At 37.7% G+C, this 21,242-nt stretch overlaps 1 protein-coding gene across 3 annotated transcripts in view; it reads right to left on the minus strand.

Moving 5' to 3' along the window:
- CBFB (core-binding factor subunit beta) overlaps positions 1-21,242 on the minus strand; it is a 56,005-nt gene continuing 34,763 nt past the window's right edge. For 2 of the 3 annotated variants that reach the window (XM_064580835.1, XM_045890971.3), the window contains 2 exons: positions 15,902-15,997; positions 1-2,271 (listed from right to left, as the gene is read on the minus strand). In XM_064580835.1, the coding sequence (XP_064436905.1) occupies positions 2,203-2,271; positions 15,902-15,997 (165 nt within the window). In that variant the 3' untranslated portion in view covers positions 1-2,202. Of the gene's footprint in view, positions 2,272-15,870; positions 15,998-21,242 lie in introns of all 3 variants that reach the window. The other variant, XM_045890972.3, reaches the window with a different exon arrangement.

The following is a 21,242-nucleotide window of genomic DNA, read 5'->3' on the forward strand; positions in this document are numbered from 1 at the left end:
TTTTTTTCACTACAGAGAAGTTTATTGTGAAAGTAAATGAAACATACAAACATACAGTATGGCTAATGGTGGCAAAAAGCAATCTGGTAGCTTAAGGCAAGTTTTAATGGAGATGAATTTAGAAAAGATGATGCAATGATGTAATTTTGTTTAAATATAGATTATGGAAAAATATCAAATTGCATCAATAACTTAATAAAAGTTTTCAAAGCCTGCACTACTGGAGAAAAAGGGCTCATGATCTTAATGCCAGCATTAAGACAGACGGAAGCAGCACTGAGCTGAATGACAGGAAATATCGAGTATTTACAGAAGGATGGCAATATGAACATTTAATAACATTTGATCTTAGTTACTGGTGGAATGAAAGCCCTTAGCTAGAAGCAATAGAGAAAAATGTACCATCATCATCATGTTATTAAAAAAATTAAGTGCAGAAGTAAAAAACCAAGGAGCTCTGTGATAAAGGAACCTTAAAACACCACTTTAAGGGCCACTTAAAAGGCGATTCCCTCAGGGGAAGTTAGGGCACTGAGTGTGTAAACACGTGAGCTGCACAACACTAAATACCAACCAAATTCATTCATAGTACTTAGTTACACAAGATCAGCATGGTCTTTTATGATGCATTATTGTTTGTAACAATTTAAACACACTCCTTACCATGCATGACTTCAAATATATAACAGATATTTTTATTCTGAGATACAGGATATGTTTGTGAATTATAAGACCTATATACAATGAAAGTCACACCTCCCTCATCAGTCAAGTATATATATATATATGTGTGTGTGTGTGTGTTTTAAATGCAATGACCTTATTCAGACTTCAGTTTCTTTTCTGAATTGACCATGTCAGTTTTTCAAACTCTTTAAAATAATGCCATTCTATTATGATAAAATATATTTTTGCAAAAATTCAGAAATGTAGTAACATTTAATGAATGTGACATGAAAAATATTTGTAAGGAGGTGCCAAATGACTTAGCACTTTTTTCCAGTCTTGTATTAAAAAAAAAAAAAGTTGCATCCAATTTGACAGTGAGCCTATTTAAAAAATATTCTCATACTAATTCATCTCAAAAGGTTCTATTAATAGTCCTTTTGGAAAATACCATATATATAACCTGTGAGTTTTTTTTCCAGAGTAATTAATGAAGAAAATGTATCCTCTGCACAGATGAACATTTTCTAAGACTAATTTTTCATCACCCAGCATTGTTTTTACAAAAGCATGCATTATAAAATACACATAAAAGCAGCTATCTTAAACATGATATTAATACAATATTACCTTGGTAGCTGATTCATCACTGTCTCCAGTTTAATATGCTGTTACATACATGAAGAAAGCTCCAGTATCCCTTTTCTGATTGACTTAAAAAAAAAAAATCCCTGAATAAAACAGAAGCCAGCCTGCGACTTCTTTAGGCATTTCAGTAGAGTATTATTACCATCTGTGGAGAATATCTCCACACAAACTAATGATTACAGAACAGAATGTAAAAGAGATCTGGGGCAGATCAGAGTTAATACCAATGAAAACATTTTATGTTTAAGGAAAAAAGAAAAAGGAGCTGATTATCAACATTTAAAAGGATACTGCAACTTTAACAACTGTAAACTTTGTGTTAAAAGGCTGTGGCAGACAGCTCTATGCTACTAGGTTTTTAGCTTGTTTAAAATAATGCAAACACATCAGCAGTTTTAAAATGCCATGAACTATAAAAACACAGAAACAAAACAAATAACCACGAGTGTCTACCTAAATGAAGCTGTGTAACCAACACATGTAAAATTCCAAAAATAATTAGAACAACTGATTAGGGGGAAAACCCTCTGATAGAAATTTAAACTTCCTGACTTGTTCTTAAATGACATAATCTTTTAAATTAAAATGGAGGAAAAAAAGAGCTTTACAAATGGATAGTTTCAACTCACTAAAATAATGCCAACAAGGTAAGCTTGCATAGAAAAAAATTCAAATTACTGGCTACATGCATACAAAATTAGAAATGCAGATATTATATAATCATAGTGCAAAACCATGGCAGTTTGTGATGTCTTGTTACTGCCTAAGGTTGAGAAATAGAACGCAGTACCTCCAGTTATCACAGTTTCTGGTCTTTTAATGATTATTTCTGCCAACTAGAAACAATGTATATGTAAAGATGGGTGGGCACATCTGCTGTGCTGCTATTTAACGAAGTTTGAGGTCATCGCCACCACCTAAATTGGAACCAGGACTAGGGTCTTGTTGTCTTCTTGCCTGCAACGACAAAATCATAATTGAGGGTCAAAACATGTTTTGAAAATCAAAGTGCTAGATAAATAAAGTATAAAGTAGCATTAAAAAAAAACAGTTTACAACTAAAAAATTTTCAGCCACTATCTCCATATGTAAGAGGAAAAAGAACAATTTAAATTAGGTATTACATATTTTGCTGAAGTTTCCATAAAAACCAAGAAAAAAATCTCATTATATTCAAAAGAGCATTATCAAAATATGTACTATGCATAAAAGAACAACAAATCTACATTTATAGTTCTTGGACTACAGGGTTAAACACATCATCCGTTCACCTTAGAATCAAAATTTCCCTTTTAATAGTACCTGATATTTACTGAGCACCAACTATATGCTGGGCACTGTTCTAAGCACTTTCCATGAATGAACTAATTAAAACCCTGTCAGCGGGACACCTGGGTGGCTCAGTAGGTTAAGTATCTGCCTTCAACTCAGGTCATGATCCCAGGGTCCTGGGATCGAGTCCCGCATCAGGCTCCTTGCTCAGCGGGGAGCCTGCTTCTCTCCCTCTGCCTGCCCCTCCTCTGCTTGTGTGCTCTCTCTCAAATAAATAAATAAATAAATAAATAAATAAATAAAATCTTAAAACCCTGTCAGCAACCTATAACATAGGTGCTGCTTATTTTACAGTCACACAAAAGTACACAGCGTACTAATGGTATGATTGAAAAATGTAGTAGTGAATTTCATCTTACAGTATGCCATCTCTGCCACAGAAGTTTTAAATAAAAACCTCTACCTCATGTAATAAAATCATTACTATAGATAAAGTATTGTCTCAAAAGCAAAAATGGATGCTCTTAGAGCTTCCACTAAGAAGAACCACTTCAGGGAGGCCACCATCTAAGAGCAAGAACAAACAGAATTTTAACTGCTTTTGGTTATATACATAAAAGTTAAAGGCCAGGTTCTATTTCTCCAAAGTAGAAATAATGGACATGACTATACTTTACAGATACCTTTATTGCATAATTGCATAAATATGGAGGGAAGAAAGACCTGGAGTACAACACAAATTTTTGTTACTTAACAAGTGCAATTCTTAGAAAACAAACAAAACCCTCCCAAAAAACCAAGAGCAATTCTTAATAAATAAGTTTAGATAAAACCTTAAAAAAAAAAAAAAAAGCAAAACTGGGGGAAAAAATTGCAGTCCTTGATCCACTTACATAACCAGAAGTATTTTTATGACAAAATTAACGACTAAGAGGTTTGACAATTATAGACACTGAGGTTTTCAAGTTCACTTTAGAATAAACATTTCCAGTTAAACTACCGATGGCAAATTTCTTAATAGAGAACATCTAACAACTAACAGGTTCTGTGTGACACTCTCTGCTACTATAAAGTTTTTCTTTAAACAAGTGCCCCTTTGGTCCACATACAACATTAATTCTCAGTCTCTTTCACAAATTCCAATGAGTGTTTCTTCCATAAGCTTTCTTTAGTGACTATAAATGGGAATCAAGCACAAGCATCTGATCGTTTACAGATCCTGGTTCTTTTAGCAATGGTTTTCCTATGTTAGACAATGGCGAGTCCATTTTACCAGTAGTTCAGGCAAAAAAGCTTGAAGTCACCCTAACATCTCTTTTTCTCACACTCAGTGGTGGGCTCTGACAGCTCTACATTAACAATGTCCTGAATCTGAGCGCTTCTAACTGCCTCCACCCCTAACCCTAAGTCCATGCCATGACCATTCTTCATCGGGATCTCGTCTGTAGTCACCTCTGATAATAGATATATATATCTGCCAGTAATTGAGACCACCATGAAATCACCTGTGCAATATTAAGCTAAATGGAATCATGTATTATAATCACCAAGTGATTCTTCATTGTCTATGTCAGTTTTTGGAAACAAATCTTTTTTTTTTTTTTTTAATTTTTAAAATTTATTTATTCATGAAAGTCAGAGAGAGAGAGAGAGGCAGAGAGAGGCAGAGGGAGAGAAGCAGGCTCCCCGCCTAGCAGGGAGCCTGATGCGGGACTCGATCCCAGGACCCTGGGATCATGACCTGAGCCAAAGGCAGACGCTTAACCGTCTGAACCACCCAGGCGCCCCCGGAAACAAATCTAACCAAAGATCGAAATATTCTGGTTTCAGTTCTTAAGATCTGACACGGTTGTTACAGAAAAAGCATTCTTGGGGCACCTGGGTGGCTCAGTCATTAAGCGTCTGCCTTTGGCTCAGGTCATGATCCCAGAGTCCTGGGATGGAGCCCTGTATCGGGCTCCCTGCTCAGCGGGAAGCCTGCTTCTCCCTCTCCCACTCCCCCTGCTTCTATTCCTTCTCTCGTTGTCTCTACAATCTTAAGACAAAACAAAACAAAAGAAAAAGCATTCTTGACCTTCAAAGAAACATCTCAACAAGTCATACTTGTACTGCATGATCAAGTTTGGTCAGAAGCTCCAGCAATGTTGTCATTTCTCAAGAGCATTATTGTTGTTTAGATAAAAAGGACACTGCCTTGTTCACTTTGAAACAAATCAAGTAAAACCCAACACTAACTTCTGTACTCTTATAAATTTTGATACATTCCTCTAGCAGATTTTAATTATTTTTATTAGCATACTGCTAACTAAATTTTAGCATATTTCTTTCAATTACTAGTCATGTTAAAGTTATGCTGCATGGTATGGACTGAAAAAGCTATGGAATACATATTCATAAAAAAAAAAAACCCACCCCAAAAACAAAAACAAAAAACAACCAACCACCCAAAAACAAAAAAACCACTTTAAGTTCCATACAAAATCAATGCTAAATGTAGTATAAGGACAGATCAATTCTGCAAAATCACAGATGGCGATATAAGCATCTGGGTTCAGTCAATGAAGGTTAGAAAGGGGCTGAGCAATGAAGAAACAGAAAAATCAATCCTAATTATATATTAACAAAACACTATTAACCTACCAATAATATTTTGTCAAAAGGATATTTCAGCTTTTGTCTTGGAATAGGAGTAGTTTTCAAATTACTTTAATAATAATGGGATAACTTCAAGTGAGTGATGGCCTTCATAAGCAGTAATCAGCAGCTGGAGTTCTCCCTTCTGTTCATGGCTATGCCGAAGTTGCTATGGGTTTATTTGTTTAAAATGTATTTTGGTAAAGGCATAGAGAAGAGTAAAGTTGTCTTGTTATTTACTTGTGTTTGCAGTTTATTTACACTGTGAAGAAGGAATTAGGAAGATGTAATGGAAGACACTGTGAAGGAAAAGCAAAAATTGGACAAACGAGAGAGCTGGGGAAGGACTCAACAGAGGGTGAGAGCAGAAGAGGGAGGAATAAGAGCTGGGAGACTGGGAGGAAATGTATTGTTTGGAGGGAAGATGTACAGACTGTCACATGAAGGAAACAAACAGAAACAGACTTAGGTTCAGTGAAATAGCTTCCACAGGACTGGTATTCAACAACTGGATGAGCTTTCTAACGAAAGCAAGATGTTTTAGAAGGAATTCTATGAGTAATTGGCTAGACTAGATGGTGGCTAAGAAACTCTCTGAACCTGATTATTATAAAAGCATAAAGTCCATGATTTCTAGTTTCTTTTCCTCGGTCAATCCACATGGGCCCTTGATTCTAACTTATTAACAGCTATTTCAGAATAGGGGTTTAATATAAAGCAGACACCCACAAGCCTGTTCAGAATATAAATCTGTTTTTAATATTTATAAAGAATTTGGGACACCTGGGTGGCTTCGTCGGTAAGCATCTGCCTTCGGCTCAGGTCATGATCTCAGGTCCTGGGATCGAGTCCCGCATCGGGCTCCTTGCTCAGTGGGGAGCCTGCTTCTCTCCCTCTGCCTGCTCTGCCTGTCACTCCCCCTGCTTGTGCTCTCTGACAAATAAATACAATCTTTAAAATATATATATTTTTAAAGAATTAATCTAGACATTTTTAAAAAGATTTTATTTATTTGAGAGAGAGAGCGAGACAGCACAAGCAGGGGGTGTGGCAGAGGGAGAGGGAGAAGCAGGCTCCCAGCTGAACAGGGAGCCCAGATGTGGAGCTCGATCGTAGGACCCTGGGATCGTGACCTGAGCCGAGGGCAAATGCCCAACAGACTGAGCCACCCAGGTGCCCCTAATTTAGACGTTTTACTACAGACCTCTTACTACCAGTTGCTCCTGTTTTCTTTCTTTCAATATACCACTGTCCAGAAACATGGCAAATCCAGTTTTGAGGAGGCAGTCATGAGATGAGCCCAAAATAGAGTGACAAAGAACAGTCACCTGGCACTGAGTTTTCCCTACTGGCCAGGGTTGTGCAGAAGTAGCCAAGAGCAGGGATGCCCAAATGAAAATGAATAAAACTTCTTTTGGTTGATTTCCATTCTTTTGGTATCAAGATTATCAAACTGCTGAAAACTCTTCACGAGAAAATGTTCTAATACTTAAAAATAGCTCCAACTTACTGAGTATAATATACTATGTTCACACACTATGCTTATACTTTATGTCTGACACTTGACTAAACGTCAGAGCACAGAATTACAGAATTTTAGAGTGGCAAAGTCCATCAGAGATTTAGCTCACTAATCTTACAAACTGTGAGCCTGAAGCCAAGAAGGTTAAGTGATTTCCCCAAGGTTTCATCATTAGCTGGTCCCAACTGCTAAAGCTGGAGGAGTCACAAAGCAGAAATTTTAAGTCCTAATATGACAGAAGGGAGTGTACTTTCTCCAAATGCAAAAAGGTAAAAACCAGGTCAGCAGACAATCATAAACACCTGTCAGGTAAGGAGACTGCAAGAGCTGGTCTAACAGGCATGTAAAAAAATATAGTTCTTATAAAGTATACAACTTCAGGAAAACTTTATATATAAAGTGTTATTTCAAAATAAAAGAGATAGTGGAAATAATCTACATTTCCAGATGTAGACTGGGATGGCTCTACCACTTTAGCTATGTGATCTTAGACAAGTTTCTTATTCTCGTTCAGCCTCAGTGTTTTAAGAACCAAATGTGAAACGAATACTGTAGTGTATACTGCCTGGCATATAGAGTAAGTACTCACACTGTCGTTATTACAACAAAGCTACTCATCACGTCCCAATATATGTGTATGAACATTTGAAATGTTAAAAAAAAACAACAACAACCCTGCATCCTGTCAATAAGATGTAATTTTTACAAACTAAAACAAGGTTAGGACAAAATAAATTTTAATGAAGCTTGCATCTCCTATGATAGAGAGCAAAGACTTTTTTTTAAAAAAGATTTTACTTATTTGAGAGAGAGCGAGCGAGAGAGCACAGGAGCAGAGGGACAGGAAGAGGGAGAAGCAGACTTTCCTGCTGAGCAGGGAGCCTGACATGGGGCTTGATCCCAGAAGCCTGGGATCATGACCTGAGCTGAAGGCAGATGCTTAACCGACTGAGCCACCCAGGAGCCCCAAAAAGACACTCCTTCTTGGTATGGGAGAAGGCAGATCTAGTATCCTCTTCCTCCCTCACCAATCCTCTTCCGGTTCTCATTCTTAGTCTGAGTTCATATTCCCGCTTCACTCTCATCTATTGCCTTTACTCAAAAGACATGTTAGGAAGGCCCAGTATAGACAGATTTTTATGTTAATTTGTCCTTACACAAAAATGAGTGTTGGTACAGTTAAAGTGATTTGAAAACTGAAGTCTGCGGGAATTTAAAATAGTGGCTGCGATAGTTTTTTTCTCGGACCACACAGAATCGAAGGCTCCAAAAACATACAAAACACAAATACAAAAACCACATAAAGCCTTTTGCCTGTTTTATTTCCAAAAAGTTTCCACCTAAAACTCTCCTGTGATTTGCTGAATTGTATTAAAACTGCCTATAGTAAAATAAGCAGTAATTATTTACCCATTCTCTGACATTAAAGATAAGAAACTAACCAGATGAAAGCATTTTCTGCATAATGACAGAGAAAATCTCTTTCAGCACCCTGTCACCATACAGCTGAATTAAGAGCCAACAGTACAACGTTATAGTTTTAGAAAGTGAAGAGGCCAATCAAGCTGAAGACAGTCTCTAGACATAGGGAGTATACATGAGCTGCTATCAATAACATAGGCATCATTCCAATGTATTTATGACCACAGCACTCATTCTGTCCTTTATTAACCTCAATTTTTCACAAAATCCCGAAGTAAGACATTAGAATTATAGTTATACAGATGTGTGACCTGAAGAGAACTGCCATCAGTAATGCATCAAACATTTTCAAATCAGGGAAGGAATCCCAGGTAAAAAGACACTTGGCTACTACTATGTGGCAACAGATAGCAATGGGCAGGCACTTCACAGAAGAAATTTGATTATTTTTTCTTTTTTAATGTCTAATTTTTTATTAAAATACAGAATAGTGCATAGATCATAAATATGTAACTTGATGAATTTCCCATTAAATGAACACACCCATGTAACTAGCACCCAGATCAAGCAATATAATAATACTACCCAAACTTGGGAAGTTCCCCTTGTGCTCTCCCCTCTCCCTCGTCACTACTCACCCCCTGGGTAACCACTACCTCCACTTCTAACAGAACCCAGAAAAATTCAAAACCCTTTACTGTTGTTAAAAACCAAACCAAAAACAAACAAACAAAACAACCAATACCAGAATATAAAATATCTTGGCAAAATATCTCTGGACTTTCACATTCTGAAGTTAGGATATGCCTGCTTTTACTGCCACTCCAGATACATTGTGAGCCACAGTGAATAGAAAGAGGAAGTGAGCCCATTTAAGAGTCAGATACTGTGCTGGCAGCAACCTGGGAGGTAGGATCTTAGCCCTGATTTTACAGATGAGGTTCACAAGGATAAGTAACTTTCCTAATGTCACAAGACAACAAATAGGAGAGCCAGGATTTAAAACCAGAACAATCTATTACAAACCTCATGCTCATTTTACTACATCCAAGGTTCTTAAGTTACATTCTGTCAGCTACTGGGTTCCATGAAAACACCCCAGGGACTACAGAAGGAAATCAGAGTAATTCCCACCCCTGCTTCACCCAGAGCAGTACCCCTTTTCTCTACCATATACACTGGGGTTCTCTATAAAATTTCAAACGAAGGAAGGATTTCACATTTTTAGAAAAAAACCCATATGCCAGAGATACAGATAGTAAGTTCTAGAATCTTCTAGTTCCATCATTTTGTGTTAAAACTAAAAACAAATTTTATTTCTTTTCTAAAGAGGTAATAGATATACAGGATACCAAATTCAAAAGGTCTAAAAGATAAACAGTGAAAAGTAATCACCCTCCCATGTGGCCCCCAGATACCTGATTCCCCTCCACAGTTTTCAGTTAGTTTCCTACATTTCCTACTAAAGAGAGACAAATATGTGCATGTATTCCTTTTTAAAAACTACCCAGAGGATAAAGATATTATACACAGTGTTATGTAGCTTTTGCAGACCATTTTGTTGTATACCAAAGATTTAACAGTATTTCAACAAGGTTACTAAAATAAACAATGTATCTTCATTTCACTCTAGTTTTTCACTTGCCAAATTAATAATAAGCTGCTATCGCCTCTGAAAGGTAGCAGCTCGATAATCTCAAAAACCTTGGAAGTGGTCTCATGACATGGACTTAAGTATTTAATTGAAGCAATGTACTGAGGGTTGCTGGAGTTGGGGGTGGGTGGGAGGGATGGGGTGGCTGGGTGATAGACATTGGAGAGGGTATGTGCTATGGTGAGCACTGTGAATTGTCCAAGACTGTTGAATCACAGATCTGTACCTCTGAAACAAATAATGCAGTATATGTTAAGGAAAAAAAAAAAAGATGATAGCAGGAGGGGAAGAATGAAGGGGGGGAAAAAGGAGGGGGAGACGAACCATGAGAGACGATGGACCTGAAAAACAAACTGAGGGTTCTAGAGGGGAGGGGGGTGGGAGGATGGGTTAGCCTGGTGATGGGTATTGAGGAGGGCACGTTCTGCATGAAGCACTGGGTGTTATGCACAAACAATGAATCATGGAACACTACATCTAAAACTAATGATGTAATGTATGGGGATTAACATAACAATAAATTTTTTTTTTAAAAAGATTAAAAAAAATTGAAGCAATGTGTGGCCATAAGCCTATTGCAGGATTGAAAATGAAGCTCTCTATTAAAAAAAATGGTATTTGTTTTTCTTTGTTAGAAAGAATTCAACTCTACCTAGTCACTAAGGTAGACGTGGAAATGAAAGGTTGTACTTGCCAACATCCTGTTTGAGTCTCCATATTGTCTTTCTGCCTAAAATTAAAAGATTAAAAAAAAAAAAGAAAAATATCATACTACTAAAATACCTTTTCCCAGAAAATCAGAGAAAGAAAATGCTAAATCCCTACCATGAATGATGGATTGAAAACTTTCTAAATTTTACAGATGGTAAAATAGACACATGCTCAGGGAGTTTTAGAACTGATTTCAGGTTCAGACACTGGCACAAATCAAAACCTTTAGTAACCTTAACCTTACACATGTATTAAATGCTCAAGCACCACCACTACAAGGTTAGCACCATGGGGCCAGAGGCCTCAGAGGTTATCCAAACAGGGGTGGGACATCCCTAAGCCACTGAGTTGCCAGCATCTCAAGCTTCCAAGGACCATTTACTGGGTTACTGCCACCCACGAGTTACCACTGCTCCTCGGTCCTCACCTCCAGTCAGGCATCAGGACCACCCACTGGAATCATTATTATTCTTTTTTGCCTCAGCTTTTTCTTTTCCAGGCAAAATGGTTTCTAACCTCTCCTGGCAGGTTTTATTTTTCAACTTAATCATCTTTATGGGTGATGTGGAAATTCATTTCCCAGTGCTAGGCTGTATTTGTAGAGGCCTTTTGGTTAGGAAACTGGTTTAAGTCTTCACTCTTATTTCCATTAACCAACTACTTGAAAGAGAGCAAGTCAATTTTTCTCGGAGTCTCAGGTTCCTCAACCATAAGAATGTTAGAGTATATGGCATAATGTCCCATATAGATGTCTGAATTATTGGGGGGGGGGGGAGGAGACAACAATAATTTTTCCTAATGTTCTCCCCTTTTAGGAAAAAGAAGGTAAACTGTAAGAAAATAAGATTAGGAATTTCTTGTGGATTTATTTATTTATTTTTAAAGGTTTATTAATTTATTTTGAGAGAGAGAAAGCGCAGTGGTGGTGGGGGGGCAGAGGGAGAGAGAGTCCCAAACAGACTGGGCAGGGAGGCTTAAGTGGGGCTCAACCTCACAAATCCGAGGTCACGACCTGAGTCAAAACCAAAAGTTGGTCACTTAACCAACTGCACCACCCAGGCTCCCGATTATGGATTTTTTTTAAAGGAAAGCAAAATATACATGCACAAAGTACCAAAAGACATGCATACCCAAAACTTCCCTAAGGGACTGCCAGTGCAAGCTCTGGAGTCAGATTCCAGCCCAATTTTATAGATGACAGTTCTCTATAAGAACTGATGTTTTAAATTACTGCCTCAGGGACTATGGAATCTTAAATCATTGATGACAATCTAACCATTTTTCCTATGCTCCAGGTCATAATGCAGGGAAAGTGCCCTGATAACACTTCAGAGAACTAAAAGGACAATTCAATTACCTGGAACCAGCACTGTGGTAGAGCTTTTAGTGCTAAAGAAGTACTTTAGAGCTATTATTTCCTGTAGGCATACACCAGCCAACCACCATACTAAGTGCTTTTACAAGCATTTTCCTATTTAATTCTCACAACAATTTCTATGAGAAAATAAGCTTAAGAGAGATTGGCAGGTGATAAAGCAGGAATCTCAACTAGGCCTGACTACAAAGTCCATGCTCTCAAATCACTGACATAAAACCAACTGGAAAACAATCTACCTGAGCAACAAATTATTTAACACCTCTATCAACAGACTATGCTTTTGTTCATACACAAATATAAACACACACACATATATATAAATTCACACACCAGAATGTTTTTCAAGTAGCATTATTTATAAGAACAACCACGTTAGCATTTAAGACAACTTAGTGTCAACTAATCCATTTTATTTAAAGCAAAACATATACAAACACTTCTTAAGTAATCGTTCCATTAATTAACAAAGTTGTTCTTCAAATGTAATGTAGCCAAAGAGCACTTTTTATAAAGCAATTCTTATATTCATTTAAAGCCATGTTGGCTTGTTCCCAGAAAGAGTGACCAACCACATTCTCAGACATGACAAATGACAAGATCTCTTACTGCTTCATGCCTTTGCACACACTGTTCTTTCTGCCCAGAATGCCTTGCCTAGCTTGGGGAACACTCCCACTCTTCTTTCAAATCCCTGCAAGGGTATTTTCCTGTGAATTCCCCAGGCAGAGGCAGACATAAGCGCTCATTTCTCTACACTGTTCACTGCTCCCCTTCTGAACCTCCATTGTGTGTGGCTGCTGCTAAAGTAGTCTCCAATTACATGTTTATGTATCTCTCTTCCCTCAAGTCTGACAGTTGCTCAAGGACAGAAACCATACGTTTTCTTTTTTCTTTCTTTCTTCCTTCCTTTCTTTTTTTAGAGAGAGAGAGAGAGAGAGAGACAGTGTGAGAGCAAGAAGCTGGGTGGGGGGGGAGTGTTAGAGGGAGAAGGAAAGAGAATCTTAAGCAGGCTCCATACCCAGCAGGGAGCCTCACTCAGGGCTCTATCCCACGACCCTGAGATTATGACCTGAGCTGAAATCAAGAGTTGGACATTTAACTGACTGAGCCACCCAAGTGCCCCTGTGCATTTTCATGTATATATTTACCAGTCCCTAATGCAGAATCCAGCACAACATAGTTGGGGTTCATTACTTAATATAAACCAACAGATTACAAACATTTAAAACCTTTCCAGAGACCAGTAACATGTATTATTCTACTTTAACCTCTAGTCTACCCTGTAACTTTAGTTTTCAGATAGCCAGGATAAGAACTATTTTCTGAAAATCTCCATTAGACAACTAAACACAATGTACAAAACACTGTGGTGGGTAATGTGAGGATTAAAAAATCAGGGACTTGGGTGCCTGGGTGGCTCAGTTGGTTGAGCGACTGCCTTCGGCTCAGGTCATGATCCTGGAGTCCCGGGATCAAGTCCCGCATCGGGCTCCCTGCTCGGCGGGGAGTCTGCTTCTCCCTCTGACCGTCCTCCCTCTCATGCTCTCTGTCTCTCATTCTCTCTCTCAAATAAATAAAATCTTAAAAAAAAAAAAAAATCAGGGGCCCCATCTCACTGGGAATCTACAATAAAGGACAGACATGTTTTTAATTGTTTCAATATACTGTTCTGTAAGAACAATAACAGAAATAAGTGCTCTGGAAATGACAAAGTGGAAGGGCTAATAACAGTGAAGCAGGCTGGAGAAGGGACTGACCGAATGTTTAAGCTGGGTTTTAACAAATGGGTGGAAAAGTACATTATCAGTCAGGGAACAAACAGCATGAGCAAAAAGGTTCAGAAGTAGAAGATAAATGCACATTATAAGTTTAAAAACTTCTTACTACTACAGATACAAGCATTCTGAAAGAAAATGTCATGGGAAGTCTGATCACAAGAACTGAAAAGCTTCAAAGAATTACAAATGCATTGCATAATATCCCTCCTGTCTCTTCTCCTAGCTAAAAAGTACTATATTCTTGGGGGCACCAGCAGTTGCTATCAGCCTATTAGATTAATTCACTCACTGACAAAGGGAAATCTCAATCATTAAAAGATAATTCTATTTTATACACTAACCACTACGTAGCTTTTTTTCATTTATTCTAAAATATATATGTTGTCACATAGAGGGATACACACACACACACACACACATTAACACTAATAATAGTAGCTGACATCTACTCAGCCACAAACTCAAGAGGTGCTTTCGTATGTATTTGCTTATTTAATCCTTAAAATGACCTTATGCGATGGGCACAATTATTAGCCTCATTTTTTTTTTAAATGTTTTATTTATTTATTCATGAGAGTCAGAGAGAGAGAGAGAGAGGCAGAGGCAGAGGGAGAAGCAGGCTCCCCGCCTAGCAGGGAGCCCGATGTGGGACTCGATCCCAGGACCCTGGGATCGTGACCCGAGCCGAAGGCAGACGCCTAACCATCTGAGCCACCCAGGCGCCCCTATTAGCCTCATTTATCAATGAGCCACAGAAAGATGAAATAACTTGTTCAAAGTGACAAAGTAAGTGGCAAAGCCAGATTCAGATCTTGGAGGCTGGCTCTAGTATCTGGGCTCTTCACCAATATCTCCATACACACACACACACACTTTTGTGTTAATTTAAATAATAGTGTACATATAATTTTGTGCATGGAAAACCCACAAATTTTCTGTAACACCGATTAAAAAATTTTTTTAATGTGTTAAAATACATAAAAATTACCATCTTAACCATTTCTAAGTGCACAGTTCAGTAGTGTTAAGTATTAAGTACATTTACAATGTTATGCAACCAATCTGCAGAACTGTTTTTAATGCCTGGAAATTACTCTATTTAGTTCATGTACTATAATTATATTTTAATTCCATTTCTTTTGATTATCAAAGATGAATGTGTGCTTTTTCCTATTCTTGTGTGAAACGCTCATGTTGATAATTAAGCTTATAAACTTGAAGCATTTATTAACATTTAACAATATTCTTTTCAAATACATTAGTTCTCATCTTGATTATTTTTGTTTTGTTAGAGTATACAATTTGTAGAAATTGGGGTTTTGAACAATGTATACATACTTTAAATATGAGTCTTATAATTAAAAGTCTGCTTAAAGCAGGGTACAATTTTATATAGGAAAAAAATCCATGTCAATTAAAAGTCTTATCAAATTTACACACTGGGTAAGACTAAACTTCAATGCTGAAGACTGAAGGAAGCATGAGTAATAAAATTAAAGACACAAGGAAGTGATTACTATAAAAACTGAGGTAATGAGTACTTTTAAGGGGAGGGAGAAGGTCATAATTAGATGCCCACATGGAGGGGGCTGCCGGGGTAGCTGTCAAAGTTTGACTTTTTTTTAATCTGGACAGTGTTATTAGGGTGTTAGCCTTACAGTAATTAAGCTACATATTTCTTCTGTGAGGATTTCTATCTCTGTAGCATAAAAAGTTAAAAGAAAAATGGTTTAAGGTAATTTCATTCAGTAGTTTGAAAATATTAAATTTTCCTCTAGTAAAGAGAATACACAAATGGCCAAACATTACACTGTTACAAAATCAAGACATTCATTAAAAAATATAAAGTAATATAATTTCCAAAGAGTTTTAATAATGTTCTAAAAATATGTATGCTACGATAACATAAAGTAATTTTTACAAATAAACAAGACAAAAACGAGGGAAGATATTTGGATCAATGAATTAAGAGAATATATACATGACAGTAAATGATTTTTATGAGGACCAATAAACAGTGAATTCATGTACAACCTTAAAATTAAGACTAAGTCTCTTTAGAGCAATTACATTTAATAAACACAAAGACGCAGTATAACTTTTGACAAATGAAAGACAAAATGAAACTATTTATAAAAAACATTATGCACAAACAGAGCCTGAGAGGTTGGGGGAAAGTACTAACCAGTTACTGCCAGCAGCTGTGAAACTCTCACCTCCATTTCCTCCCGATGAGACCTGTCTCTATCTTCAAATTCACGCGTCCTTCTCCGGGCCTCTTCAAAGGCCTGTTGTGCTAATGCATCCTCCTGCTGTTGGAATACATGAAAAGGATATTTTAATTCTGATTTAGAATAAAAACTTACAATTTGACGGTGTTTGTTTCTTGGAGGAAATGAAGAACGGAGTAATTCTAACAACTGAAAATGCTCTTCCCTTTCCTTACCTCATCCTATTCACCAAAATAAAATCCTGTACAAGTCAATATTTAAACCACAGAGGTATATACTTCTATAATTTGGGTGTAAGACAGGCCAGGCCCTCTAATTAGGACACAAAAGCCAGAAATATAAAAGAGAGTATTAACAGAATTGATTATACAAATGTGAGAAACTGTTGAACAACAGGAAGTAAATAAAAGTCCAAGGGATATTATCAAGAAAAAATATTTGTAACATATAACAAATCTACCTAATCCTTTCCCAATTAATAAAGATCTGCACATGAAGAAAATCCAGATACCTCAAACTCACTGTGTCTGAGGGACAACCGATTTAAACGTTCTTCTTTATTCCCCTTTAGTTTCCATTCGCGGCACCACTCACTCATTTCTGCCAGAAGTCTGAGCCACCTTTGACTCTTCACTCTTCCATCTCCACAGAGCCTATCAACCACCAAGTCCTAGCCATCTGACCTCCTGAATATTTTTGGAATCTTCAAGTCTCCTTTTATTTCCTACAGTTTCTTAGTTCAGTCTTCTAAGATCTCTTATTAAAATCACTGCAAAGCTCTCCTACACAGCCTCTCCCTGCTTCCATTCTGTCATCCCCAATTTACCACAGCCATCAGAGCGTGCCGCACTGAGGCACAATCTGACTATAATACCCCCAACTTAAAAAAGCTCCCTCATTGTCTACAGCACAGGATGCTCAACCTTTGCAGTCACACACTTTTCAATACTAGGATTTTTCAATGGTACACTTGAAGAAACTAAAAGATAAAAATATCCAAAAAGTCATCAATAGTCACCTTCCTAGATTCACCACAGCAAGGGGTGACCAGTAACTCAATTCTAACCAATCAGACAGAGGCATAAGTCACCTACTGGGGCTTCTAAGAAAGTCATTTAAGAGACATTTCAGCTTTTCTCCCTCCTATGAGCTGATGCAATGCCCAGAGATACAGCAGCCATTGTGCAAACATAATAATGCAGATGCAATCCCACACTGAGCACAGCACAGCAGGAAGACAGAAGACCCAGGACCCCTGTAATATAAGTTAAGTGCTATACCTACCTGGACTATACCTATACTGCTTGGTGTTGTGTTCTGTGTGATGCATATTTTATTTGTCACTATTAGTATGGCTGTTTAATACTTAAAATTTTCACTGACAAGATGTCTATAACTTAAATAAAACTGAAAGGTGTAGGGGCGCCTGGGTGGTTCAATCAGTTAAGTGGCTGCCTTCGGCTCAGGTCATGATCCCAGGGTCCTTTGAACCCTGCATCGGGCTCCCTGCTCTGCGGGGGGCCTGCTTCTCCCTCTCCCTCTGCTGCTGCTCTCCCTACTTGTGCTCTGTCAAATAAATAAATAAAATATTTAAAAAGTTTTGAAAGGTTTAATCAGATTTCTATCCTTTGATGCATTTACCAGCTTTATGACCGAGGGACAGGCATTTCATTTCTCTAAGCCTCAGTAAACTCAAATGTAAAATGGGCATAGTAGTAATACCTACTTTATAAGACTGCTGTAAAGATTAAGTAACATATAAAACATGCTTAAGCATATTAACGGACAGCATTCAGTAAGTGCTACCTATTATTATTATTATTTTTTTAAAGATTTTATTTATTTGACAGAAAGAGACACAGCGAGAGAGGGAACACAAGGAGGGGGAGTGGGAGAGGGAGAAGCAGGCTCCCCGCGGAGCAGGGAGCCCAATGCGGGGCTCGATCCCAGGACCCCGGGACCGTGACCCGAGCCGAAGGCAGACGCTCAACGACTGAGCCACCCAGGCGCCCTGCTACCTATTATTTTATAAGCATTTACAGATATATCAAATTTACACATCTAAATAAATATTACACATTCCTACTGTATTCTTAGAATATACCATATAACCTTGAGGTACCTGCAAAAGAACACTGTTCCCAACTCCCAAGGGCTTTCTATTGTTTAGTTAGCTATCAACTGGGACACATCTACTGGTAACAGGGTACTCCTGTCCTGTGCATTTTTTCACTTTTTCATTCATTCCACAATGTTTGAGTCTTTATTATGTCCAAGTCACTGTGCTAAGGTGCCATGGGTACAATGTGAGGGAACAATGGTCCTTCTCCTCACAGTCTGGTCTAGTGGGGCAGGAAGATGGTGAACAAATAATTACAAAAAATCAATATATAAATGTCAGCTGTGATTAAGTATAGTAGAGAAATATTACATGATGAAATGAGGAAATATAACATGAAATGTGATCTAATTCCCTAAGGAAGTTATTAGCCACTAATGTGTATTCTAGCAATGGTCACCGATTTTTATTTCATTAAAAGAAAAAAGTATTATTACTAATAATTGTAGTAAAATAAGCCAATAGAGATTTGGTAGCTCTCCGCTTTCTAACTCCAGCTTCTGTCTTGGTCCTTTCTAGCAAGATGTGAAATGTATGTGCAGTGAACAGTTTGCACTTTAATCTGAAAGACGATTGGCAATGACCAGCGTTATCCTTAACTAACACCTACCCCCTTCCAGGGCAGCATAAAGGGCAACTCCTGATAAAACAATATACTCACCCATAAAGTATGCTCAAGATGGCTAGGGACAACTAATTCTATCCAATCTCAGATGGCAGTGGGAGCAGCTGTAAACACTCTTGTCCCCGCCAGCTACTTGTTATACTGTGGTCTTAACCACGATCTGCACAAAGGAGTCAGGTGGAGTCATCATAAAAGGTGGGTGTAGTGAAACCCATGTGGCAAATAAAGGCTTTGCAGTCCTGTCATGGAGCATATATAGAATATCCTGACCATTCTTGCTGCAGTGATTTTATTATATTGCCTAAATCTACAACTATATATATTTTATGGCTTGGTAATACCTTTCTGCAGCAATGAATTTAAAAACTGGAAGTGCCTGTTTTATGAAAAATTAAGAATCAAATTCATTTCCAAGAAAGCTGATGATGGAACACGTAATTTGCACAAAATAACGACATTTACTATTCTCTGTGAGGACCAGAATGGTATCACTGATCACATGAAAACCAAAAGAAATAAAACTGCTGAAGAAGCATCAACATATACTTCAAAGGCGACAATCTAACACGAGCAGCTGCAACCGGTACATTCAACATCATTCTGCAAAACACAACTTCATTTAAATCAAGTGATTTAATTCACTGACAAATGACAAATGATTCAATTCACATTATCATACACATATAAAAAGCAAAGCTGTTTATATGCTGATTTCATTAACAAAGACCTTGCAAACAGCTAAGGGACATCAGTTTTACATCAGTGTCATCAGGGATGTCAAATAGAAAATCTGTTAATTCAAATAATGGTTCAATTTTTCTAACTTGATCATATAACCAAAATTAAACTATTGAAAAGTCATTACATTAAAAGTGAAACATCTTTTTTTTTTTAAGATTTTATTTTTAAGTAATCTCTACACCCAACATGGGGCCCTAACTCACAACCCCGAGATCAAGAGTCAGGTGTTCAAATGACTGAGCCAGCCAGGCCCCTGAAACATCTTTTTTTGTGACTGCCAAAGCAAATTAATTTAACAAGTACAAGAGTGAAGATAAAATTATTCCCTCTTATATTGATAATACAAATGCTGGTGGAGCACACACTGTATAAAAATTAACATTCCCAGGGCGCCTGACCGGCTCAGTCAGTTAAGTGTTTGACTCTTGATTTAGGCTCAGGTCATGATCTCAGGGTTGTGAGATCCAGCCCCAAGGGCATGGAGTCCACTTCTGATTCTCTCTCCCTCTGCCCTTCCCTGCTCGCCTGTGCTCTCTTAAAAAAAAAAAAAAAAGAAAAAGAAAAAGTAACATTCTCAGTGAATTTTTAAAAACAATGAAACAGAAGGGCGCCTGGGTACCTCAGTCGGTTGAGCCTCTGGCTCTTGGTTTTGGCTTGGGTCATGATCTCCCAGTTCTGCGATCGGAATCGAGCTTAGGCTCCGTGCTCAGCAAGGAGTCAGCTTGGGATTCTCTTTCTCTCCCTCTGTCCCTTTCCCCACCCTCAAGCACAGGGGCAATCTCTATCTCAAATAAATAAAATTTTTTAAAAACTATGAAATAGAAATTTCTTAGGAACAAGATGTGACACATGTAATTCATAACTGTATCCAAAGAAGATAGTCTGCCAATCATTTAGAAGTTATAGCTGCATAAATTAGAAATATATTTATGTATCTACATGGGCGCCTGGGTGGCTCAGTTGGTTAAGCGACTGCCTTTGGCTCAGGTCATGATCCTGGAGTCCCAGGATCGAGTCCCGCATCGGGCTCCCTGCTCGGCAGGGAGTCTGCTTCTCCCTCTGACCCTCCTCCCTCTCATGCTCTCTGTCTCTCATTCTCTCTCTCTCAAATAAATAAATAAAATCTTTAAAAATATATATATATATATTTATGTATCTACAAAGTAACAGAACTAAAAATGTGACAAAGCTGATGCTGAATATAAAAAATTCATCAGGACAGTACACCCACACCTTGGATTTTAGAAAACTGAGCCTTTGAAGTACTACTCTGAAATCAATATAGGTCCTACAATGGCACTGACCTTTTTATGGTAAATGAGTCCTCAGTTACACCTTGTTCAAAATTAGTTGGAAATCTCTGATTAAAGTATCCAATGGTGAAGTGCCAAAAATCTTTACGCTTTTAGAGAGAGTTACAATATTGAAAACCAAAAGCATAAAGACATTGAATTTTATCCCTACAAATTACAGAAAATAAACAATGATGAAAATATAATCAGCAAACATGATTATTCCTACAATTATACTCAGAATTATATTCATTTGTGGTAAACTTGTAGAAACATTTTATTATTGTAGTATATTATATATACAAAAGTGTACACTTGTATTAAGGCTTTCCTGTCCAATATGGTAGCAACTAGCCACATGTGACTACTGCACATTTGAAATGTGGCTAGTCTGTGGGTGCCTGGGTGGCTCAGTAGGTTGAGTGTCTGACTCTTGGTTTTGGCTCAAGTCATGATCTAGGGTCATGAGATCGAGCCCCACATTGGCATCCTCACTCAGCAGGGGTTCTACTTTAGGATTCTCTCCCTCTGCCCCTCCCTGTATGCTCT

Source organism: Mirounga angustirostris, unplaced genomic scaffold (genome assembly GCF_029215605.1).
Source record: "Mirounga angustirostris isolate CCGP_5_RB_7025 unplaced genomic scaffold, mMirAng1.0.hap1 SCAF_16, whole genome shotgun sequence".
Taxonomy (NCBI): Eukaryota; Metazoa; Chordata; class Mammalia; order Carnivora; family Phocidae; genus Mirounga; species Mirounga angustirostris.